The sequence below is a fragment of the Panthera uncia genome (assembly GCF_023721935.1).
Source record: "Panthera uncia isolate 11264 chromosome A1 unlocalized genomic scaffold, Puncia_PCG_1.0 HiC_scaffold_16, whole genome shotgun sequence".
Lineage (NCBI taxonomy): Eukaryota > Metazoa > Chordata > Mammalia > Carnivora > Felidae > Panthera > Panthera uncia.
Window position 1 is genome coordinate 16513042 of NW_026057576.1, and position 25763 is coordinate 16538804.

Genomic DNA, 25763 nt, shown 5'->3' on the forward strand with positions numbered 1-25763 from the left:
AATAAAATAAAATAAAATAAAATAAAATAAAATAAAATAAAATAAAATGTTAACACAGGCGCCTAGGTGGCTGAGTCAGTTGAATGTCTGACTCTTGATTTCAGCTCAGGTCATGATCCCAGGGTCCTGGGATTGAGCCTCTCATTGGGCTCCACACTGAGTCTGGAGCCTGTTTAAGATTCACTCATTCTCTCTGTCTGTCTCTCTCTGCCCTTCTCCCCTGCTCGTGCTCTCTCTCTAAAACAAAAAATAAAATAAAGTTAATATATGATATTGCAGTGAAAGTAGGTATGTTTATAAAATACTCTAACTATACACTAGGTAAAATTTTCTCCCCAAATGGAAAGCTTCTAAAGTTTCTGAATAAATACAGCAACAAACTAAAAGCAATTCTGAACTTGACCAGCAAGTAAATAGACATTAATGAGAATATCAGAGTGAAAAAAGATCTTTGTATACACAAATACCTGTTCACTAGAGAAATATCCATGCACATATTCAATTGCTTTTAATTTGTACTCTGTCAGAACAGCCTAAGAAAGGAAAAACAAAAACAGCATTAGCATATGTAAGCTAAATAGTAACATGCAGAGTCAAAACTGCCTAAACAACATGGCAGCCCTTCTTCAGCCCCAGCCCAGGCAGCGAGTCACTGGGGTGACATGACATTCTACCTTTCCAGGTTCCATGCAGTAAGGGATACGTTGAGACAGCAGGAAAACCTCCTGAGTCTCCCTACTCACTCCTACCAGGAAAAGGAACAAAGCTGTAATAGGCAAGCGTTGACATTAATAGAAATTCCATACAGAATTCCTGTAAATGTTATTAGAGGTTCAGAACATCCCAAATTCAAACAAACTGTCATTTTTAAGAAGCCTAATCATATCAAACATTATTCACGCATTCATGCATCAATTATTGAGCAGCTATTATGTGCTAAGTGATAGAGAAACATGAATGACAAGGTCTGGTCAGGTTCTCAGTACTTCCACTGGAATGTTAAGACCCCAGGGAGCCTAAAAGGGCCCTCAATTCAATCTGTGTGCCTGCTACTAACTGGCCTCGTGGCCTCTGAAAGGCATTTTAATTAGCTTGAGAACCTTTTTAACCATAAAAAGGGAACAACATTCACTACCCACCTCAGAGTTACTGTGAAAATTAAAATAATCAATAGTAGATCTGCCACATAATAGTACTAAGTTATGGTTCCTTTCCTCACAGGGTCTCTATCAATGGGAAGTTCAGGGAGAAAGTATGGTGGTCTTGACCCAGCACTATCCAGAACCAGCTGAAATCACATATGTTGTCCTTGCAACTGTTTGCCAAGCTTAGAGATGGAAACAACCATAATTTGGTAGCTACTAATCGTTAAAAATCAACCCTTTGTACTATAAAACAATATTTGTACTTGGTATATATATCATTTGCTATATATATACAGGTTGCCCAGTAGTTTTTCACTGAAAAGGGAAGTGAGGAAGAGAGCATGGGACTCTGGGTAAGGTACTCTTACTGTTGAGATGTAATCTCAGGAAGTGATTACCTGGTTTAAACGAATTTATATCTACAAAGTCTGAAAGCAATTTTTTTTAAAAACCAATAGTAATTCTCATTTAGATATGCCTACATTTTTATCCCATTTTAACAGACTTAAGACAATGCTGATATATCTAATTTGCTTGCAGACCAAAAATAAGGATTTAAATAAGAAAGTAAATTGCTATCTCATGTATGACTTTGATCTCTGGAAAATATCCTATTCCCCTCATTAATATCTGTGTGTGTGTGTGTGTGTGTGTGTGTATGTGATCTTTTCACAACATAGAAGGGAGAGATTTTGCAAATTGCACCCTATAACTTCCAAAAGTAGAAATCTACTTGGTCTACTTGAACCCACAAATTACTTCCTCATAAACAGTAAATATCAGTTCATAAACAAATTGTTACAAATTCTATACATATAGTTGACAACCTGACATTTTATAGCAAAATTTAATTGGACAAGCTGGATTTGCAAAAACTGAAATTTTGACCAAAAACAACATTCAATATCGCCCAACATGTAAATTTAACCTAATACGCGAATTTGAAAAACAGTTTTAGGACAGATGAAGAAAACTAACACTTTGCTTTATAGAAAATGCAGAAAAACAGAATGTCTACAGGCAATTTCATTCATTTCATAAGCTGAAATAAATCAATCACCAGAGCATAAAGTAACAAATCCTACCCTGTCAGTCAAGGGTCTTAAAGGTTTGGAAATGGCCAGAAGTTCTAAGCAAAACACTCAGTATTAGCATACTAATGGTACAGATGGTCCTGCCAGATCTAATTATGTAAACACTTTTGTGCTTTAAGTATTTACTGGGCTCAAGGCTACATTCCAAGTATTTTTGCTGTTTGGTTCCTTCTGGGAGGTAGGTTACATACAACAGCCTCGAAAAGAAGCAAAAATTTAGAAAACAGGAAGAAAAAAGGTGTTGAAATTCAAGTTATTGAAGCCCATTCCTAAGAATATGACTTTAAACCTAATACATTTGGACACTGTGTCCGTCCAGGCAACACATAGCCTATCTTCAGATTTGAAAAACCTGCCATGAGAACTCCCATTAAAGAAATTTTATACGTATTATCTCTTAATTGTCAGTCTTAGGTTACTGAAAGATGAGATAAAAAGTTAAATATTAAATCACTTTTCCGCCAAGTACAGAGCTATTAGATTTGTAGAGCCGGCTTCCGAACGAGTATTCTTTTAATATATTTTCCACAATACCGCACTGATCGTCAAATTTAGCATTAACAACTTAATTTCTATTTGTATCGTGAAATATATCGCGATACAAGCTCCCGTAGTGTACATTAAAATTCCCACCAATTTTGCAATCCTAAAACTCGTATTTTGCACCATCGGCACGCAGTCCTTCAAAGAGAATTAACTACGAGAATTCGTAGCTCACAGATTGATTTAAGGCATTAAGTGAAATTACCTTTCTAATTTCATCCAACACCGTTTCAAAGGACTTTTTGTCCATCTTGGTTAGTTTCGACGTGGGTTTTACACAGTTGCACTTTCAATCACAAAATGTTCATCCCTGGTCTGCTCTAATAGTAAAAACGTTTATAGCTGAGGAGGAAAGACTCCAGGAGCAAGAAAAAGGATGCAAAGAGGTAGAGAGTACTTCAAACTCTGCAAAAATTTCTAAAAATGGACACTTATAAAAACTTTTTATTAAAAGCAAAAACCGCCAGACTTTCTCAGCTTCAGGACACCTCGGGGAAGAGTCCGGTGCTCTCGGAGTCCTGCAAAGAAGCCCAGGGCTTGGCAGCCGGAGCTGAGCTGCGGTCCCCTGCAACTGAAGGCCAGGCGCCGCCGGGGAAAGGTCGTGAAGCCGCTCTCCCGAGTGGAGCGGCCGGGAGAGCAGATGCACCTGCGCCCCGGATCCTGCGGGCGGCGAAGAAGGAGGTACCGGCCTCTCAACCGCACCAGCGCCTAGGCCGCCGGCCGCCGCCCCTCACCGCGGCGCATGGCCCGACTTGCGTTCAACCCCAGCAGCTGCGCTGGCTCCTGGGTCCCGTAGCCCGGGCAGCGGAGGCCGGGCAGGCTCTTTGTTACCAGCTGCCACGGCTTCCGGGAGCGGGCCGGCAGCCGGAGAGCACCGGGAGCCGGGCGAGGGGGCCCACACTCTCCGGTAGGGGGACTCCCGAATACCGCGGCGCCCACGGCGTCTAGAGCCCTTCCTGGTCACCCCTACAGCTCCCACCGGCTCCTGGGGGCCTTTAAAGAAGCTCGTCGCGCCCCTGTAAACCCAACTCTGCGCCGAGAGCTTCGGCCTCTCTTTCCCGAAAGCCAAAGGAGGGGTCCTGGTGTGGGAACGTAGGTGTCTACAGCAAATGCCTGGATTCCTCAGAATCGGAGGTAGCTGAAATCTTTCTCAGAGCTTGCAAATCATTTTTTGAGAGCCACATTTCTATTTTGCGGGTTTGCGTGTGTTGGGTTGTGATTTTTCAATCTTAATTAAAAAAAAAATGAACGTCGAGTGGTTAAGGCATATCTATGGATACCCTTATTTTTGGCTGACGGGCGAAGTCCGCAGTGTGGACCGCCCCAAGGGGCGGAAAAGGGTGGTCAGTGGGTCAGCCCGAGCCGCGTGACCTGGGGGCGTGGACCCCGAACGCACCAGGAAACCGCTGCCCGAGATGTGATTTTCTCTCACCCCGATCTGTGCTCTCCTCTGGGTTTTCAAAACCCGCACATCCAGGGAGAGGGAATTGGAGATAGGAGCTTCGGCCCCGAGGTTGGGCCGACGCTCTATGCGGCGACGAACGGCGTGGACCTGAGAGCGTTCGGTGGCCCCCAGCCGCCTGCGGACCCTTCCGTCTCGTCATGGCGAGATTATGGGTCGGCCTGGCAGGCGCTGGCTTCTTTGTTGCATTACTGGTTTTGCATTCGCGTTTTTGTGGCTCACCGGTGAGTTGAGCAGTGAAGACGTGTCTGTCGGGTGTGTGGACGGCACCGTTGAGAGGCGACGCCGCTGTTGTGGGGTGGAGGTGGCGGGCCTTGGCTCCCGCACTGGCTGGTCTCAAAACCCCCACCGGGGCCGAACTGCCGACGTCCTGCTTTGTCTCTTCGGGTTTAAAAGTTTGTATATGATGCATCGCCGTTTCCCTGTGTTCTTTCTTTCCCCAGACCCCACTACGTCTCCAAATAATTTGCAGGTTTGTATTGTGGCCCCCTTGGTCTTTCGACGTATAAACCCATTCTCCCATCATTTCTGTCCAGCAGCCTCAACACCTCTGTGTCAGGTGTCAAGGCATGCTTAAAAATAAACATTTATTTATTATTATTTTTTTTTAACCTAGAGAGTGAACTGAATCTTAATCTTCTGGGTTTTTTGTTTTGTTTTGTTTTTTGTTTTGTTTTGTTTTTTAGGTTTTAAGGAAATTTGCTTTTCAAGTTTCCTGGACAACCGAGGAAATTCTTTACCGGCTGGATGTGGGATGGCCTAATCGTCCAGAATACTTTACTGGAACGACATTTTGTGTTGCAATTGACTCCCTCAGCGGATTGGTTTACGTAGCCCAGGTTAGTAAAATTGGCATAAAAAAAAAAGAAATTATGAATACAAAGGAAACAGCTTCTTGATTTGCTGCACTAAGTAACCATGTATGTTTACGGTAATCGTGAAATTTGGTTTTTTTGGATTGGTTTTGAGTAAATATTTTGGTTTTGAATGTAATAGTTAATACTGTTAGGTTTTGAAGATGGTTTTTAAGCATTATTAATTTCTCAATTAACCTTTAATTGTTGTTTTTCTCTACCAATATAAAGATTACTTTCTAAAAAATAATCTTATCTAAGCAGCTATTTTTATATACCTTCAGAGAGGGGATAACATCCCAAAGGTATTAGTGTTCACAGAGGATGGATATTTCCTACGATCCTGGAATTGTACAGTTGACACACCTCATGGTATATTTGCAGCCAGTACACTACATGAACAGTCTGTCTGGATCACGGATGTAGGAAGTGGTATGTGTAGTAATATCTATTAAATTGTCTTGCTAGAAATCATATTTTTGCCCATGTTCTTGCTTGTATGCTTTAAAATCAAGAGTTGCTAAATGTAATTATAATTTCTTTAATGACTTGTGAAATCACTTCTTTCTAAAAATCTTTATATTGTACTTCCGTAGAGTCGAGACATTTAACAAGAAGGCTACCGTTGTGATTCTTCCATTAACTTGTCAAGGGACTTTTCCTCTTTGTAGCACCAGTTGTGAGACTGTCCTTTCAGGGGTCCTTTTTTATAGTTTTTAAAACATCAGCTGCTCCTCCCAGGTTAAATGTAAACCTCTCGTGTGAAGCCACAGAACTAACAATCTCTGAGAGTTAGTAAAATCCCTGTCTCATTTTCCTTTACCAGTTCTCTTTCAAAAGAGATTGTGCTAAGAAACCAGAACTGCTTTGTTGCCCAAAATGCAAGATTTGCAGAAACTGCTGGTGTTAATGTTTCTGAAATCCTACCTACTGCAGCATGTCTGAAATTTTCCTTCCAAAAAACATTTTTAGTAGAGTATGTTGTAAATCAAGCACAGTTGAATTTATAGCTGTGAATGGTTTCATAGGTAACTGTTGCGTATTATTGTGGCTTAAGACAAGATAGTACCAGAGATGACTTGTGATTATAATTTCAGGATCTCAAGAATGAATGGGATCATAAAGACAGTATTTCTAGATAACCTGGAATTATGTCAGGATCTCAGGGATGAATGGGATCATAAAGACAGTGTTTCTAGTATTCTTTGGCCCAGTTACATTCATGGCTTGAAGGACATCCTGTTTGTTCACTTCTGGCTAGTTCAGATGCCATTTTGGAATTAATGAACTCTCAGTTTTTGTTAGAAGTGCTATTACCATTTGTTCTCAGAACCCAAGAGATTTCTGAGCTTCAGCTGATAATCCATTCATTTCAAAATGTAGTTTGGATTGTAAGATTTTGGTTAAAAAAAAAATCTAGACTGCATCTGATTTCATTGTAATACTGTAATGAAATATGGCTCTTTTCCCTCTTTTTTTCAGAATTTACTGTTAAAAGCCTTTAGTTTTTCATTTATTCCATTCATGTGATCCTTTTTTATAAAATACTTCATTGATTCCCACCAATAAAAAGAACACACATGACCTCTTCATTCTTTCCATTATAGCTGGTTTTTTTCATGCACAAATCTGGAGACACTTTATATTCCTTTCCATTTTTTGAAGAAATACGTTCCTTTAATAAAAATATGGCTGTAAATGAGCCTATAAAAAAAAAAACCCACAAGAATGTTTTCCACTGGTATTCTGTGTCCTTTGCCAATTTTTTAGGAACTTTGAAGGTTGCATTCTGTAATAATATTATATTCTCTTATTGCTACAAACTAACTCAAGCTTTCAAATGAGGCATAATAATAAATATACTTTTTAAGTTAGACTTGTAATGCAAGTTTGATTCACTTTATTTCCAGTAAGCTCAGTGTATCCAATTTATCTTTTGAATGCCTAACAGTTAGTCTGGTCTTGGTATGCCTTCAAATTGATTTCTCTTAACTACTTTATGGTTTTTTCCTATTTGTTAATACTTTATATTTTTGCTTGTAAGGAATTTCCACTCAAGTCTTGATGTAAGTGAAAGGATATGATACTAACAATTTGGGAAGATTTATTCCCTTCTTAGGAAAAAAATGTTAATGGGTTAAATTTGAACTTGTTTCCACTAGGAGAAAGGGTAGTTTTAAAATCTGTATTAGAGTGCACTTTTTGTTGACCTACTAAAATTTGAGCGCATATGATTGAAATAATGATTTTCAAATATAAGTTCCTTTTCCAGTTCCTTTTTGGTTTCTTTTTGCAAGGAATGCTCCTTCAAGGTTGTATTTATGATAAAAAAGAAAATGATCTACCTATAATTTAGCATCACAAGCTTCCTGTATAAGGAGCCAATTGTTTTGGTTTGATTTACTTGAATTTAGAAGTACCTGAGATTTTAATTCATAATAAGTTTGGTTGTAACTAATGAAGAAGCTCAATTAACTGTTTAATTCTAGTACATTTTTGCTCTCTGCTTACTTGAAAAACGTGAATGTTTGGACAGTGGCTGTATTTGTGAAGTGTGTGTGTTTATCTTTATAGGATCCTATGGTCATACTATTAAAAAATACAATTCCTTTGGTGATCTTGTTCAAGTGTTGGGTACCCCAGGCAAGAAAGGCACTGGTTTGACTCCCCTACAGTTTGATAACCCCGCAGAATTGTACGTAGCCGACACAGGAGATATTTACATCGTGGATGGAGACGGAGGATTGAATAACAGATTGATCAAATTGTCCCAAGGTACCTGGCTTAGCTTTGCATGGCATTGTAAGAATGTTATTTAGTAAGTTGCATTGCTTTAGTTTGCTTGATACTTGGTAAATATCATAACTGTTGCATGTTGTATATGAAGCTGTGTGTAAAGGGCTCTAGTGAGATGTGTGGGATGGCCAGTAATAAATGGTGCTGATGATAGGCTTGCTTAATTCTCAAAAGGTAGGCGTTTGCTTTGAACGACACTGGAAGCACTTTGGGGATTTATAGTGGGCTCAAGAAGTAAGTGCTTATCCTGTCCAGTTCAGAATAAGGAGATTGGGAACCTGACATCCCAGGGCTGAGGTATCCTTCAGTTTGATCAGCTAAAGTTTGTGTTTGTATTTTACTGTTGTTGTGTCCTCAGTAGTATTCTAGGTGCAGGTCTATTTCAGATAAAACCGTTAAGTGGTACTCTGCGGTATTGGTAAAGTAAAATGGGACTAGGAGGAGAAGCTTCTGTTGACTGGAGAAGTAGGGCAAGGGTTCCTAAAAGAAGTAGTTCTTGAACTACACTGATTTTGGTGGGAGGAGAAGGGAGATGGGAGGAACCTTCACAAGCTCCATCACACAAGGTCTCCAGGTGGTAATTAGCAAGTTTTCCAGGAAAGGAGCTTAGGATGTAATTTTTGAATAGTAGAAAGTACGATTTGGGATGTTGAAGGCTTATCAAAGAATTTTGAAGCCATAATTTTGCCTTTGAAATGTCTGAGGTTTTTTAGTGGGAAAGCGATGTTATAGAAGCAGTGTTTACAATAGACACTGTACCGAGATATATTTGCAGTAAGCGCTGTCATTTGGACAGGATATAAACCCCTACATGGAAGCTGTGTAGTCAGCTTATCACCCAGTAACTGAGTTTGGTTGGTGATAGTTAAAGGGAGGTGACGTAGGGATAAAGCAAGACTCAAAAAATTCTATGAAAGAAACAACCAAACTCAGGAGACAGATTGAATGGCTGTGATAAAAAAAATTGCCACAGGGGCACCTGGGTCGCTCAGTCGGTTAAGCATCTGACTTCGGCTCAGGTCACGATCTCGAGGTTTATGAGTTTGAGCCCTTTTGGGGCTGCTGCTGTCAGCACAGAGCCCACTTTGGATCCTCTGCCCGCCTCTTCTCCGCCCTTCCCCCACTTGCGCTCGTGCACTCTCTCTTTCTCTCTCTCTCAAAACTATCTTTTTAAAAAAATTGCCACAAACTAAATGGCTTAAATGGAAATGTTTTCTCTCGTAGTTTTGGAATCCAGAAGTCTGAACCTAATGGGCAGGCCATGCTCCCTCTAATGGCACAAGAGGAGAATCCCTCTTTGCCTCTCCGGCTTCCCGTGGCTCCAGACATTCCTTGGCTTGGGGCAGCATATCTCCAGTCTCTGCCTCTGTCTTCAGATGGCTTTCTTTTCTGTGTGTGTCTGTGTCTCAAATCTCCCTCTCCTTTCTCTTACAAGGACACTAGTCATTGGATTTAGGGTCCACCCTAAATCTAGGATCATCTCTTCACAAGATCCCTAACTTCGTTACATCTCCAAGACTCTGTGTCCAATAAAGTCACATTTACAGATACAGGAGTACCTGTGACTCGGGCTTGGGCATATCTTTAGGGGTAGAGGTAATAAAGGAGACAATATAAAGACAATGTGAATTTTTAAGCTCAGAGGAATTGTAGTACCAAATAACCGATTAGTTAGGAAGGGGTATCAGTTTGAGGGAGATGTTGACATGAATCACAGCAGTGGTTTTGAGTGATAAAAGATTCAAGTGGAGATAGTCATTAAAGAAGTCGATTAATTGCTTGACACAGAGAAGGAATTTTTTTTTCTGGTAAAGCATAAGAATTAAACAAAGTGGTATACCAACAGAAAGCCAGTAAAGCATAATCAATTGCAGGTATAATTGAATAGTTTGTTTGCCGCTTAAGACATACAATATAACATGCAAATGTGTCAGGTATTCTATATGTTGCTCTGACCAACTAACTATGTTTACCACTGTCCAGATTTTATGATACTTTGGCTGCATGGAGAACGGGGGACAGGGCCTGCCAAGTTCAACATACCTCACAGCGTTACAGTTGATTCGGCTGGTCGGGTAAAAAATACACTCTCGTTGTATCTGGAACTGTATCTAAATGTGTGTGTGTGTGTGTGTGTGTGTGTGTGTGTGTGTGTGTGTTGGTGTATGGGCCTATATACATATATATATATATATGGACCTTGGTGCACATGTGTGTTTCTGGACGTATAAATTATGTATGAATGTTTGTGGTTGTGTGTATCTGGGTATGTCTGGGCAGTTCCTTTGGGGCTGGGTATACCCATGTACTCTTACAAATGTTTGGGTCCCATACTGGAGAGAGTTCCCCAAATATTTAAAAATGAACAAAATAGATTTTCTATGTCACTTAAAGGTAGAAGGAACAAATAAAGGAATAGAACAATAAGTAACCTGAAGAAGAAATGAGTCACCCTCCCACTAAGAAAACTACGATGTGTTTGAATATATTTTTAACCTTAGAAATAAATTCATGCTAGAATATGTTGACCAAAAGGGAGAAGGGAGAGGTTAACCTCGGAAGCTTGAAAACAAGAGCCACCTTGGCAAGCTCTGTTCTCACTAGCTCCAGTGTGGGGAACAGAAAACTTTAACTGACGCATTTCAACCCATTTCTTTTTTCCCACCCGTCTCTTTTGCACACCGTTAAGCATACATACCACTTCTTTGGGGTTACTTTCCCAAAACCAAACCCCCACCCAAAATGTTACCTTAGTTTTTCCTGTTTTCCTGTAGTGGCCTGTACTTCCCCCATTATAGTAACTGTCACACTATCGTATCAATTAACTGTCTCCCTTGACAGAGTGTAGGCTGTATGAGGGCACGTACTGAGTCTCTTTTGCTTTCTATCTCGGCGTCTGGCACATGCTGGTCGTCTTATATGTAACTGAAATGACTAAAGGACTTACTACACACACAGTGGATGCATCAGGCAATCTTGGCTTCATACCGTTAGAAATTTAATCCGTTTCCACTTCTGGCTCTGTGTTTAGCAAGCAACCTTCTGATTGTGATTTGGCTTCCTGTGCAGACAAAATGAGAATGTTTTAATCATAAAATCTTCAGGTAGTTCTCAGTGTAGATAGGAAGATAACTGAACATGTGAATTTTGTCTGTAAATGGGGAGCTAGAAAGTTGGAATTCTGGTTTTAAACACATTACCCTGCTGAGCCTGGCTAACTTCTCCTTTTGTGGGATAAGAACAAGATCAAGTTTCTGAGCAGGCAAGACTTAGACCCTGGTAAATTCTCCACAGTGATAAGTGCCCTTTTGAGAGGCCTTGGAGAACATTTGACGGACATCCTCTGGCATTACTGAATGATGAGAAATGAGAATGTTCATTTCCGCACACTTGTGTTTTAACCACAGTCATGCTGTTCTGAACGTTTTACGTGATTGACTCAGTCATCATCCAAGCCTATGTGAAAAGTTCATTAGGTCCAGAGGTAAACTTGCCGGTGTTTCTTAAACAAGATTTCTCAGATTGTGTTCAGTAGGAAAGATAATGCTAACAATCTAAAGTATTATTCAGTCTTACGACCTAAACTATATTTCTTCCTTGGTCACTCATCTAAGACAGTAATCCGAAAATCTTTAAGGAAATCCATCCTTACTAAAGAATCATGGATCAGGAAAAGGTCTTGAGAAATTGCCTTACATAGAGATCAACAACCTCTCTAAAGTGAAACAGTTTATTTGTGTCTTATTGTAGATGAATTTAGTGGCTACTGAAACTCAAGCATACTGACAAATACATAGTTAGGGTTACCTTGAAGAAACAGTCCCTGAATCCACAAACCCAAGATCCTGAAAGGAGAAGAAGGTAGAGGTCAGTGGGGCAGGCCCATACTTCCAGTCCATTCTTACCCCTCTCTAATCCTAGCTGCATGTCATAAAATGATTTCGCTGTATGTATGCTGTAGGTTGCATGTATCAGATACAGTACATGAGATGCCATTTAACGTGAATCTACTCTCCTGTTTTATGACAGTAGTTTCCTTAGTAACTCATACCAGCCTATAGCAAAATGGAATTAAACCTGTTGTTAGCCTACTGTCATTCTTAAAAGTTACCGAAGTCTTCTAAGCTTCCTCTTCCAGTGGGTTGGCACTTTGGACATGCCTTGCTAAATAGCAGGTGGATGTTTAGTGATACTGCAGTAGGAATGAATACCCTAGCCTGGGCTCCTGAGGAACAAGGCTGTGTGTCTTTCTTTTTGTCTTCTAACCTAGCCCTGGAACTGGCAGGGTGGCAGTACTCAGCCAGAAGGTGAATGCCTGTGAGAGGAATGGATGAATTCTGTCCCTCCTCAGTGTTGCTCATGTTCCGCATCATGATGGAGGACTCCGGTTTTCTTGTTATTCGGGTGCTTGGTAGAGCGGGCAGAGTACTGTGTATGGGCTTGGAGTTGAGACAGGTGGCCTAAAGTGGCTCTCCCACGTATTGGAAGCTCACTTCAAGCAAGGGATTTAAACTTTCTGAACTTTAATTTCCTGTCTGAAGATAGGGCTTACCTTCTTTGAGGCCCTCTGAGAACCGCATGAGATGATGTATGGGAAACTAGTAGAAATGAACATCCATCCCGCCCCTCTCCCTTTTTGTTTTCTCATTATATGTGGATCTTTTCCAAAAAACTTTTTTTTGCTTTCTCAGGTATGGATTGCTGACCGAGGAAATAAAAGAATTCAAGTATTTGATAAAGACACTGGGGAGTGGTTAGGAGCATGGACTAATTGTTTCACAGAAGAGGGACCTTCTTCAGTCAGGTAACATTTTCCTTTTTTTTTTTTTGTTTTTTTAATGCTTTTTTAAATCTGATTTATGTTTGCTTCTCTGAAGAGCTAGCTGAAATGTCAAAATATTATTTTCAGAAGGTGGAAAAGGAACAGAAACAAGTTTGCAGAGAATATTTCAGATCCCAAGCAGAGGAAGAAAAGCAGTTAAAGTCCCAGTGCACTGTGGGATCGGGGTGTCAGATAACATATGCCGGACCTCCTACAGCTTTCACCCTCAGGGTACATGTGGTGAATTTTTAAACGTAGAACGGAAATAGAAATCTGGAGTCTGTGGTGTCAGCCTAGCACCGACTCTCCTGTCCATTAGTTTCATTTTGTGTGGTTCTTGCGTATTGCTTTTTGTTGTTGTTCAAGCTATTCTTTGGCTACATCTACCTTCACAAATCTTTATTCCCTCATAAACAGAATTAGACAAACTTAAATTCTCCTCGAAAGCAACCTTCAGCAAGTATAGGTGCCTATTGTTGTTAAGCGTTGTAGGGGAGAAAAATGTTGAAGAAGTCAACATTTATATTGATTTTGCATACATTTATTCTGTAAAATGTCTCTGTCCTTAGATTTACTCCCGACGGGAAGTACGTGATCGTAGCCCAGCTGAATCTCAGCAGGGTCTTACTGGTGGCCGCACCCCCAGTGGGAAGCATTGGCAACTGTTCCGTGATCAACACAATCCAACTAGCAGACCAGGTTTTACCTCATCTCTTAGATGTCAGCGGGAAGACTGGAGCAATCTATGTAGCAGAAATCGGAGCAAAGCAAGTGCAAAAATATGTCCCAGTGGAGGGCTATTTTCCTTCGTTCACACATTCGTAATGGTTCTTTTCCCGGAGATGTTTCAAGTGGAAGTTCAGATTCTCAAATTCATTGTCATGTCCTTACAAATCACGTTCAGGCACCAGTATTTGTTTCTTTATTTTCCCGTGATCTAGTGATGAGAAGAATTTGTTCTTATATCCTTCAGAACCGTATGTTTTGTTGCTGTTCTCCTGACTTAGTTTTACTTGTAAGTGCATAAGGCTATTTTAACGAAGGAAATGTAATTCTAAAAAATGGGGTCTGAAAGAGGGACTAAGACCATAAGGTAGGTATTTGCCCAGGAAGACTAATCCTCCCTGGGAGGAAGAGGGAAAGGAATAAAAACGGGTTTTGCAGGATATGTTGAACTTCACGTGAAGGACTACAAACCTCACCTTCTATAAAATGTACCTTTTGAGCGATTAAGTCAGATGGGCTCTTGATCAATGAGTACCCACAGGATGCTAGCTCCTAAAGATTCAGAGAGGAAGAATCAGGACTTACCTGTGTGAGCCTGTTCAGTAGCATCTAGTCCAGTGGGAGACAAGTGTGCAAACTGATACAAGCGTGTCAGCAGGCCTCAAGCGTGTCTTATAGGAACATCACATCTGACTGAGAGAATCCTGGAGATTTTGCAGGGAAAGTCCATTCGAGCTCCCAACTTGAGAAACCAAAGAGGGGAAAACAAGGTGGTCTAAATGGACAAGTTGTAAAAAGTTACAGACTTGCTGAGAACCCTGATAGGCTTTCTTTTAAAAGGCCAGCTTGGCCTGGGTCCTTTAGCTGGAAGATACTTCGTCTCAACCTCTAAATGTAGGAATAAGACAGCAGGCATTTAAGCACTTTACTGAAAGGGATCTTTACAAGTACTAACTGGGATGTTTTTTAATTAAAGGTACGACTGAAAATAGGGCCCTTCATTCCTTTTTTCCTCCTTCCCTCCCTCCCGACCTCCCTCCCCTTCCTTATCTTCTTTTTTTAAAACATGAACTCAGTTCATTCCTAACATCTGTCTACCTCAAAGAAGTTTTAGAATTGTATATATGGGGATCTGTTAAGGTGAATAATTTCTTAGCTTTCTATTTCTACGTCTCTCTACCCTTTGGTCTGAATACCAGATGAAAGACCATCTTTTCGGTTCTAGTTTATTCTGGGTTCTGTTCAGACCTCGCCGTATGATGATGTCAACTCATTCGTCCCCTTCTTCTTGTATTCACCTCCCTCCTTATCCCGGACTTGCACTGTAAATCGTGTAGCATGTGAGAAATCTTGAGCTGACTTTCCTCATCACCCATTGTAGCTGCCGTCTGTTTTCCAGACCTCAAGGAATTCACACTATTTTGATGCTCCGATCATATCTTGACACAGTTAGAAAGTTAAATCTACCAACAGGAAACTGTCCTGTGTTCCAAGGCCTTTGATAAGTGTGTTTGTGCCACTGACCAAGCTGTATGATCTTCAGTGAGTCTTCTTAGTTTTTCTCCTTAGTAAAATGGGAGCATCATTTCCTTCCTCCTTCAGAAATGCTGCAAGGATCATATGTACGACAGATACAAATGTGCCCTTTGAAATCTAAGCTCCCAGGGCATTCGAGGCAGAAATTCTTAAACAGAGATCCTTCCAGCTGCTTAATTTACCTGATAGCAACTGTCCAGTTTGCCTTAATTTTGCGTTGAGTGCTTTTTTCAAAACCTATCGTCGTGAACTTTATGCAGCTTAGCAAATATAGTAAATTTATTTGGATAGAAGGAAGTGATTTGAGAGTTTTGTTTTGTTTTGTTTTTAAGCCAGGACAAGAAGTGAAAAAAAAACCTCTTAGAAGGAATACAGGTTAGGTAAACTGATCTTGTCATTTTAAAAATGTTATAGTTAACTTTGTTTTATGCCAGTTTTTTATAAAACTTGTTGAAAGTATTGTTGCCATATATCTTGCTAAAAGTGTTTATTAGCATACTTGTAATCATAGTATTTCACTTTTTTCCTTTGGGTTAATTGGTTAAATGATTGAGAAAATGTGTTGTATTTTGACTAAAAAATATGAATTAAACTTTTGGAAAGAAAAGGCAGTATTATCTGGCTCTCTAATGAATGTTTGATTTTATTGTTATAAAAGCAGTTTTAGAACTTCTTATTCTGTTAAAGAATTTCAGCAATCCTGATAGCACAAGTTGGCACTGAGAGAATATCCTTCATTCACGTGTAAAGTATAGGCTACATCTCCCGGAGGGGGAGATTACTTTTCTAAATTAGGGAACCAAAGACTGTATCTTCCCTAACCCCTATTAGAACATCGGGTCTCTATGATGGAATTATTTGTCCGCAGAGGCAGCCTGTGTGAAATCAAGAGGGTAAACTAAGAAGACCCATATAATTTGTGCTTCGGTCACTTACCAGGTCAAAAGACTGCTTCAAGCATTGCGGTCGTCAGGCTAAATAAAGGCAGTCAAGTCCCAACTTTTATTCTGCATTTGTTGATTTTGAACCCTGGATTTTAAAACAGGGTACATTGGATAGCCCACACTGCAACTGGAAACTGCCAGATTTTTGCTCCTTTGACTCACCAAAATAAGTCTGTTGGAATCAAGAAGAAAAAAAAAAAGTACCCTAAATGTATGACTTTCTTTTACTCTTTAAAATTTCAGCGATAATCAAAGAAAAAAAACCTTTAAAAAAAGAGATTCATTTATTCAACAAAAACGTGAAAGCGCATATGTGTGAAGGCTCTCAGGCAGGTGTCCTCTGCCCTCGCCCTCGTAGTTGGCCATCTACTGGACAGAAGTTTCCTTTCAGTTCGCCCTGGGAGGTGCCTTCCTTGCACTGGTGGTGTCTTACGTTCTTGGTACAAGAGAGGGCGGTAGAGTCCTGCTTACAAGCATTTCTTGAAACCAGAAGTGGATTTTCATCTTTATACTTTGACTTTTTTAACAATTGAGGTAAACCATACTTTTTTTTCTTTAGCTTGTGTATCTTGAGGAAATTAGCTTGTAGGTGACCTCCTTCCCAAGGATTATTGGGATATTTACTGTTGAGACATTTCCATGTTTTAAAAAAAACCAAAACACTTTTTTTTTAATATTTTAAAAATTTTTAATGTTTATTTCTATTTGAAAGAGAGAGAGTGGGGGAGGGGCAGAGAGAGAGAGAGGGAGACACAGAATCGGAAGCAGGCTCCGGGCTCTGAGCTGTCAGCACAGAGCCCGACGCGGGGCTCGAACTCCCGAACCGCGAGGTCGTGACCTGAGCCGAGGTCGGACGCGCAACCGACCGAGCCATCCAGGTGCCTCAAAACACTTTCAATAAAAGCCAAACTAACAGCCAGAAGGGAATAGCTTATTTTAAACTGTAACCTGAAGAGGAGTTTAGTGTAATAGAAAATACATTCATATTAGCAGAAAATTATTCCTTTTCTCCTTACTAGATTTTTTTGTTTTAAACAATTTTGCTTCATAGTTGCTGACTCTTTTACAAATATTATTTACAAAGAGGCCCAGTGATTTCTCCACCAGACACTTACCCATAGAATCCATGAGTTTATAGAGTAAGTTAGTCCTGTGAACATGTAGTGACATATAGATACTCCCTTTGTATGTAAGAACTGAGTGGAATTTAAGCAGTGAAAAATAGCGCTTTTTGAAACTTTTGTTTCTTCCGTGGTAAACAATGAAAGGATATTGTTATGATTTAATTCTGCCTTTATGTCAAAGTGGCCCATCTTGGGGGATCCTGTTTTCAGCGCCTATAATAGTCTGTGACCCTGGTAAACAGATTTGTGGTGTGGAGTTTCCCTTCGGATGCTACATGTAAGAATCCCACAAATAGACTCTAATCCAAAAGCAGTTGACCAAAATAATAACATGGTGTTTGGAAATAATTCTGAGACCTTCAAAGGGTGATCAAGAGCATAGGATTACTGAGCTGTCCTTCAGAATGAAGATAATAAATGGAAATAAGTATGGCCCGTTGGTCCAGCTTAGTGAAAGAACATTCTAGCAAAGAGCTGTTCAGCAGTGGAACAGACTGTGTTCATATGGGAAGTGGTAAAGTTCAGTGATTCAGAACCCGAAATCTGGAGTTAGGTTGCCCTGGGTTCTGATCCAAGCTCTGCCACTTACTTGCTGCGTTGTTCTGACACTGCCTCATTCTTCTCCTTTGTGAAATGGAAATATTTGTATTTTCCTCATAGGGTCATTGTGAATAGAAATGAGATTGTGCGGGTAGAACATTAAACCTAGTCCCTGACACACAGTAAGCACTCCCCAGTCCTTAAGAGACTCGTTGGAGGTATGTCAGCCAGAGACCGGCAGTCGTGCCATCTTTGGGCAGAAATTCTTACCCTGGGAAGATGAGAAGACCAGATGACCTTCCCTATGGTATGATTCTGTGTTTAGTCACACTATTGAAGACTAAAGATACCGTTGTAATACACTGAGTCATCTGTCATTTAGGAATGGCCACTTTTTAGTCATCTAGGAATATGGTGGTGAACAAGGTAGACTCCTTTTCTGGAATACACATTCTACATTGGGAAACAGAACAGTTTGAGTGAAAAAGTGAGATTCTGATGAGACTTTGTGGTAAATACTAACACTTGGTTGGCTAAACACCCATTCTCAATTGTCTTCCTTCTACCACTTTGGAGACTGGAAGAGCTAGGTGCTTGCTTTCTCAGCTTAACCAGCATCTAGGGGTAGTCGCATGATGTTCTGGCCAGTGCAACATAAATGGAAGTCTACTGGGGGATTTTTGGAGAATCATTTGCTTTTGGATTTAAGAGAATAAACAGGTATGCTTAGCACCACCACCTTCTCCCTCCTTCCCTGACGAACTTGAATGTAATGCCTTGAGTTGCAGCAGCCATCTTGGAACTATAAAGCAACAAATGACTTTTTAAGGAAGGCAGAAAGAAGGCTGGGTTTTTATCATTGGGGAACCACTGTATTGGCCTGGTAATTCCTTACTCTAGATTTTTATGTGAGATAATTAAATGTTTTAGTTAACTTAAGCCAGTGTTTTGGTTGGGTGTTTTCTTGCAGATAAAAAGCATTCCTAAGAAATTCAGTATTAAATTAACCTATGTTCATTTGGATTGATATTTTTTTTATGGTTTTTAAGATTCTATATCCAGGAAAATAGTCTGCTCTTATGTCTTATTTTATGTCCTTTAATAAGATGTTTTTGGTGGTTTTTTTTTTTTTTTTAATTTAGATTCTGTGCATTTCTTTTGAGACACATTTAGGTTCCTGTGTCAAATTTATCCTGCACATTTATTAATTATAGCTACTAGAGTAGGATTTTTTCCCCATTGCTAATTAGTTTTGGGTGGTATAGAGAAAGGGTATCAATTCTTTCTTATGTATGTCATATCTGTTCACCTTAATAAACCCTTATTAATTTTAATTAGCTATTATAGATATTCAGACTTTGTAGGTATACCACTCTGAAAATAAAGATAACTATATGCCTTTCAAGATTTTTATTGCTTGTTTGATTTTTTAAAATTTTATTGCATTAGCTACATTGTTCAAAACAATGTTAAATGATAGTAGCGATATGATGTATCTTTGTCTTATTTTTTATTTTAATGGAAATATTGGTACTTTACCAAATATGATATTTGCTATTGAATGTTGGTAATTTTCATACTTAGTTTTTTAATCTCAGAATTTTATTAAGAATTATTGCTTAATTTTGGGGTGCCTGGTTGGCTCTGTTGGTTAAGCGTCCGACTTCGGCTCAGGTCATGATCTCACAGCTCATGGGTTCGAACCCCACATCGTGCTCTGTGCTGACAGCTCAGAGCCTGGAGCCTGCTTCAGATTCTGTGTCTCCCACTCTCTCTGCCCCTCCCCCGCCCCTAAAAAATAAACATTAAAAAAAAATTTTTTTTAATAGTTGTAAAGAATTATTGCTTAATTTTATAATGGCTTTTGGCATTGATGTGTACAATATATTGACTAATGAAAGGTACAGATATTTTCTTATGGTTATTGTTAGAAAAACTTTAGTTGGTAATTGATTTCTTGCTTGAAACTTCTATTCTTCAAAGAAAGAGGGCAGTAGAGTGCCATCATATAGAATTTATCAATTATGGTCCACCCATCTCCAAAAAGAATTTGAGCCTCTTTACGATAACATTTTAAAAATATGTTAAAATAGAGTAATGTCAAAAATTGCATAGAAGGGAGGAAAACACATTTATTCAAAACCTGGATTCATAGTTATGCAATTAAGCATTAAGTTAATTCTGAGTTTTCTCGTAGCCAAAGAAGGAAATGTGGATATATAATTTTCATCTAATAAAAGGAAATAGATCCATTCTTTAAGGAAGCAAGAACTTTTTTCCCCATTTTTCCATTGCATGGACCTTTAAAGGTGAAATGAAACAATATTTATAAAATATATTTTTTATAATTTATATAAGTTATATAAACTATTTATAAAAATCTTTATAAAACAAAAATTTAATATAACACGAAGAAACTTTTTTTTTAATGTAATGAAAAATCACGGGAGGTGTGAGAAAGGGATAGGGTCTTTAAGCCAGTAGTTCAATAAATATTAAGTATTCTTATTTGTCATATACACCACGGATTGGACGCACAGTCTTTGTCAGGGCTTGATAGAATGATGGTGGTAATGTTCTGTATTTCTGCTGTCCAGCATGGTAGCCCCTAGCACATGGGCTTTTGAGCACTTGAAATGTAGTTTGTGTGTCTGAGGAACTGAATTTTCTACTTTCTTTTTACTTAATTTAAATCGTTACATATGGCTATTGGCTACTGTATTGGACAAACACAGCAGGTGACTAGGTTTTCATAATAATGGCCAGCAGTTTGTTTCGACTCAGTTTCCTTGTTCGTTTGTATGATTTGCTTTCTCTGTAGTGTGGCCTTTTGGCAATGTTTCTAATAATTCCACTAAGATTAAAGATGAAAACTTATCATGCATCTTGAAATACTTCATTGTTGAATCTTTTGTTAAATATTTTCCAAATGAAAGTGAAGTCATTCTGTTCAGAACTGAGGAAAATGGTTCTCAAAAAGCTTCTAAGTGTTTATGTGTGCTTGTACTTACTTATCAGCTCACTTCTGGGAGCATATCTGTTTTTCTATCTTTTTTTTTCCCCCCTGAAAAGAAACTATTTTTCACATGCAACAGCTCAGGTTTCAATGCAAACTTGTCTCACATAGATTTTTTTTTTTAATGTTTCTTTATTCTTGAGAGACAGAGATAGAGGGCAAGCAGGGGAGCGGCAGAGAGAGAGGGAGACAGAATCTCAAGCAGGCTCCACACTGTCAGCAAGGAGCCCGACACGTGGCTCAAACCCACAAACTGTGAGATCATGTCCTGAGCTGAAACCAAGAGTCAGACGCTTAAACAACTGAGCCACCCAGGTCCCCCCATATAGATTTTTTAATGCATTCCATAGAGGTATTCACAGTAATTGTTGCAAATATCTTAAAAATCAGGTTAGAAGGCACTAAAATGCAATCACAGCTTCATTACTGGTAATATTGAATTATTGCATCTTTACTAATGATTGTATTAGTTTCCATCTTTATTTGTATGCTTTAATTTTTTTTAAACCTTCTTTTTATTTTTTGAGAGACAGAGAGAGACAGAGCATGAGCAGGGGAGGGGCAGAGAGAGAGGGAGACACCGAATCCGAAGCAGGCTCCAGGCTCTGAGCTATCAGCACAGAGCCCGACGCGGGGCTCGAACTCACAAACTGTGAGATCACGACCTGAGCCGAAGTTGGACGTTCAACCAACTGAGCCACCCAGGCACCCCTGGAATATAAATTTTCATATAAGGCTGAGATTAATTTGTTCAGTGCCCAAGTGTCTGGAACGTAGTAGGTGTCGTTCATTTAGTCCACACTTGACCAAGTGACCACCTACTTGATCACCTACTAGTTAATGATCTACTCAACTTTTATATTAATAGTTATTGGATCATTAACTAGCTTAAGCTTCTCAGGTCAAATAATCTTTTAATCTATCTACTTGGATTTTATTTCAGTCTGCACTTGCCCTACTCTATTTTCTTGAGACCTATTTCCTTTCATATTTCCTTTCTGCTTGCCTTTATTCATTTGTCACTGTTTGACCATTCCTCCCCCTCCCCAATTCTGGATTTGTTTCCTTTTTCAGAATTCAGGGCCTCACTAGAATATCCATACTAATATTGTGACTTTGAGCATTGCTATCTCTATTGCTTATTTTTTTCTGTAGAGAGAGGACTCGTATGCCACCTCCTGCTTCTTCCTCATCAAATTAGGTACAAGAATCTATTGTCCTTCCCTAGGTATTGAAATACTGTTTTCAAAGAAATTTCGAAAACGTTCTGTATTCCATATTACATTTCACACAGACACCTCCAACCTGCTTTCCTATTGTTTCTCCCCGTAAATCCACTTTTGAACGTTACTTTCTCAACAACTGCTGTATTTTTTGTGTCCAGCTGGCATTCAGTGGCTTTGCAGATGTGACTGCATTAGGGATTTTGAGATGCAATTATCCTAGATTATCTGGGTGGGCCCTAATAGAATCACATGTTTCATCGTAAGAGGGAAGCAGAGGGAGATCTGCCATATAGAAGGGGAGTCAGTATGGCCACAAAGGCAGAGATTGGAGTGATGCCACCAAAGCCAAGGAAAGCCAACGGCCACCAGAAACTGGAAGAGGCAAGGGAGAGATTCCTCCTCAGCACTTCCACAGTGGACGTGGCCCTGCCTGGGCTTTGATTCTGGCCTCGTGATACTGATTTGGGACTTTAGGTCTTCCACGTTGTGAAAGAATATAAGTTTCTGTGATTTTTAAGCCCCTAAGTTGGTGATACTTTGCTGCAGCAGCTGTAGGAAAGTAATACCGAGCTGATACCTGGAAAATATACCTAAAGATGTAAAAGTATAATATGAAATTGGATAATAGGTAGAAGCTGGAAAAAATTTGTAAGTATGATGTAAACAAGATTAGATTGCTTTAGATGGTTGGTAGAAAGATATTAAAGACGTAACTGGTGAGAGCTCGGAAGGAACTGAGCACAGTGTTGAAACCCTGTATTATCTTAGATAATACATGCATCGTAAACAGACTGTTAGTAAACATTTGAATTTAAAGGTGTTGCTAGTAAAGGTTCAGAAGGAAATGAGGAACATGTTTTTGGAAACTGGAGGAAAGGGGATATTTGTTATATGGTGGGAACACACAAGAATGGCTACAAATTATGAAACTATGGACTACCTTTACCTTGCTGGAAAAAGTAAGGCCAATCTAGAATTCTGTATCCAACAAATGTTTCTTTGAAATTTGAAGAAAAGGAAAGATATTTCAAACATTCAAGCTGGAATGTTCATTGCCATCAAATATATACTACAAGAAATAGTAAATGGAGATCTTTAGTCTGAATGAAAGTAATACCATTTGAAAACTTGGATCTACACAAAGGAATAAGAAGGGCCTGAATTGGGGCACTGGGGTGGCTCAGTCGGTTAAGCATCCAACTTCAGCTCAAGTCATGATTTCACGGTTCGTGGGTTCAAGCCCCACATCTGGCTCTGGGCTGACAGCTCAGAGCCTGGAGCCTGCTTCAGATTCCGTGTCTCCCTCTCTGTCTGCCCCTTCCCTGCTCACACTTCGTCTCTCTCTGCCTCTCAAAATTGAGTAAACAACAACAACAACAACAACAACAAAAAGAAGGGCTTGAATTGGAAAAATCTATGGCTAAATATAAAGAACTTTTTTTCTTTTAGAAAAATTTTTTTATAGATAAGTGACTATCGGGGTGCCTAGGTGGCTCAGTCAGTTAAGCATCTGACTCTTGATTTCGGCCTAGGTCATGATCTCATGGTTCGGGAGAACCTGCCCCACGTTGGGCTCTGCACTGACAGCTTGGAGCTTGCTCGTGATTCTCTCCCTCTCTCTCTGCCCCTGCCTCGCTTGCATGCATGGGCTCTCTCTCTCTCTCTCTCAAAATAAAAATGAATAAATAAACATTAAAAAAAAGGTAACTGACCATTTGAAGCAGAACTAATGACTGATGAATTTATATAACATGTAGAAGTAAAAAAATGACAAAAATATCACAAAAGATGAGATGAGAAAATGAAACCATGCTGTTGTAAAAATATGAGAAATAATATAATATTTGAAGTAGATTCTGACAATGTAAAGAGGAGTGTTGTAAATTCTATTGCAACCAAAAATAAAACAAACACATACGGAATAGCCAATAGAAAAAGGTAAAACTCTATCTTCATTTTGGTGATTAAAATATCTGTATGTCATTTGGTGATTAAAATATCTCTCAAGATTCAGCAAACCATACACTTAAAATGGGTGGGTTTTACTGAAGGTAAATTAAGCCTCGATAGATTTGAGTAAAAAATGAAACTGAAGATTGGAGAATGGGAACAGAAACGAGAGAAGATGGGAAAACGGAGAATGAAAACAACAGAAAAGAGACTTCGGTGGAGGAATGGTGGCGGAGAGAATAGCTGTTGGATAACCTTGACCCACAAGTACATCTGGTGAGTGAAAGAACGTGATTAGGTGTAAGAGGAAGTAAAAAGAATGTGAACAGCAGTTGTACAGCAGATGCCAGGAAAACAAAATGAATGAATTCATTGTCAACTGAAACCAGAGAGCCAGAATATTGAATGTCAGGTATTGTCATTTCCTTTAGTTTCCTTAGCCATGGTTTGTAGCCTCGAGAAAGCACCGAGGAGGCATTACTAAGGGTTAGGAATTGCAGAGCACATATGGCTCGGAAGTACGTAGTGTTAGTAAAGCAAGGTAGTTAAGACTGCACAGTATTTAAAGGGTAGGAGCAGTAAACCTTGGTTAGGAAAGAACAGGTAGAGCATGTATGAAATATAGGAAAGGTGAAATGTCAGAATGGGACTAAGAAAAATATTTTCTATGATCCGTTGATACATGATGCAACCTGAGCTTTCCAAAGTTGTGTAGTAATGGTAGGTAGCTGAGGCTGAAAAGAGAAAACACTTCTACTGGGTACAGACTTAAAAAAAACTCCCTCCCTTCTCTGTAGGGAATAATCTCAATGGACATCAAACTTATCAACTTGTACCTTTGACAGAAATGTATTTCTCATTCTCCTTAGTGTATGGATCTCGATGACACATTTTTTAAGAGTTACTTGGTGCCCAGTCTCTCAATTCATTGTGGGCCTTACAGACCACAGTGCAGGGTATGCTTTAAGGTGTAACTCCTAAAAGCATAAGCCAAGTTCACTATAGACAAAAAAAACAAAACAAAACAAAAAAAAAAAAAAAACGAAAAAACATTGGACTAAAATGTTTTTAGCCTCTCAGGGCCTTAATAGGGCTGATGATGGATGATTCCTACCCGAGAAAAAGAGGACAAAGAGATTTTGGCTCATCAATAAAGCACCTGACTCCTTGAGAAATGTCTGGAGATTGAATTTAAAGTCAATCTTAAATTAATTTGACAAATGCACATAAAGAGTATTACCTGCACCAACTGTATGTCAGACCTATAAGTATCTATGTAGAAACAACAGCTTATAATTAATACAGAAAAAAAAAGAACACTACTTTTCCTGGTTAGGAGCATAGAAAAGGCAAGTTTGAAACAAAAGTGTCATTCGGACATTTGATAGGACATCAGCTATCAAGATCATGACTTATTTTTTAATAGCTTTGGAAATGTTTCTTGAAGATTCTCCTCTTGCACTGACCTCTCCCCTTTCAATTCATAAAGTACTACTGTCTATTTGTCACTTTTTTACTTAAATGTATTCTCAATTGCTTCTGTATGTCTTTAAAAAAAATTTTTTTTTAATGTTTATTTTTGAGACACAGAGAGAGACAGAGCATGAGCAGGGGAGGGGCAGAGAGAGAGGGGGAGACACAGAATCTGAAGCAGCTCCAGGCTCTGAGCTGTCAGCACAGAGCCCGACATGGGGCTTGAACCCGTAAACTGTGAGATCACGACCTGAGCCGAAGTTGGATGCTTAACCAACTGAGCCACCCAGGTGCCCCATCAATTGCTTCTGTACGTCTTGACCTCCATCAAACTTGCAAAATAATAGAGAATGGAATTTTGGTATCTTTCATAATGCTTTGTCTAGTGCTACACACATAATAAATGCTCGATTAATACAGTCACACCTGATTCTGAGATCCTTCAATGGTAGAGAATAAGAGAGCTATAAGGCAGAATTTCCAGTCTCAGAGGTGAGTCAAGAGCAACAAGG

The 25763-nt window shown here is 39.4% G+C and overlaps 2 protein-coding genes and 1 long non-coding RNA gene across 6 annotated transcripts in view; 1 reads left to right on the plus strand and 2 right to left on the minus strand.

Moving 5' to 3' along the window:
* Positions 1–4072, minus strand: part of PROSER1 (proline and serine rich 1) — a 28099-nt gene extending 24027 nt beyond the window's left edge. The window contains exons 1-2 of the mRNA XM_049647422.1: positions 2988–4072; positions 468–533 (exon numbers count right to left, since the gene is read on the minus strand). Coding sequence (XP_049503379.1) covers positions 468–533; positions 2988–3032 — 111 coding nt within the window. The 5' untranslated portion in view covers positions 3033–4072. The remainder of the gene's footprint in view (positions 1–467; positions 534–2987) is intronic.
* A 92-nt stretch (positions 4073–4164) lies between these two features.
* On the plus strand, positions 4165–15592 carry NHLRC3 (NHL repeat containing 3). Of its 4 annotated transcripts, XR_007461221.1 has the most exons (9): positions 4165–4468; positions 4688–4716; positions 4931–5083; positions 5383–5530; positions 7673–7873; positions 9878–9969; positions 12586–12698; positions 12804–12947; positions 13286–13374. XR_007461221.1 is itself a non-coding variant. In XM_049647430.1 (8 exons), the coding sequence occupies exons 1-8, from the start codon at positions 4396–4398 to the stop codon at positions 13539–13541; spliced, it is 1065 nt and encodes a 354-aa protein (XP_049503387.1). In that variant the 5' UTR covers positions 4165–4395; the 3' UTR covers positions 13542–15592. The 4 variants fall into 4 exon arrangements, 3 of the variants coding, with proteins under 3 accessions (XP_049503387.1, XP_049503389.1, XP_049503388.1); XM_049647430.1 differs by lacking the exon at positions 12804–12947 and having other exon boundaries at positions 13286–15592; XM_049647432.1 differs by lacking the exon at positions 13286–13374 and having other exon boundaries at positions 12804–13244.
* The window catches only part of LOC125934115 (uncharacterized), a 47405-nt gene continuing 32233 nt past the window's right edge, over positions 10592–25763 (minus strand). Inside the window, exons 3-5 of the long non-coding RNA XR_007461224.1 lie at positions 15915–16094; positions 11702–11739; positions 10592–10955 (exon numbers count right to left, since the gene is read on the minus strand). This is a non-coding gene — a long non-coding RNA (uncharacterized LOC125934115). The remainder of the gene's footprint in view (positions 10956–11701; positions 11740–15914; positions 16095–25763) is intronic.

Bases quoted from the DNA above. Each gene is read 5' to 3' on its own strand.
- NHLRC3 (XM_049647430.1), top strand. From the start codon at position 4,396: ATGGGTCGGCCTGGCAGGCGCTGGCTTCTTTGTTGCATTACTGGTTTT. The intron at 5,531-7,672 runs GTATGTGTAGTA...TTATCTTTATAG, and splicing joins GATCACGGATGTAGGAAGTG to GATCCTATGGTCATACTATT. The intron at 7,874-9,877 runs GTACCTGGCTTA...ACCACTGTCCAG, and splicing joins ATTGATCAAATTGTCCCAAG to ATTTTATGATACTTTGGCTG.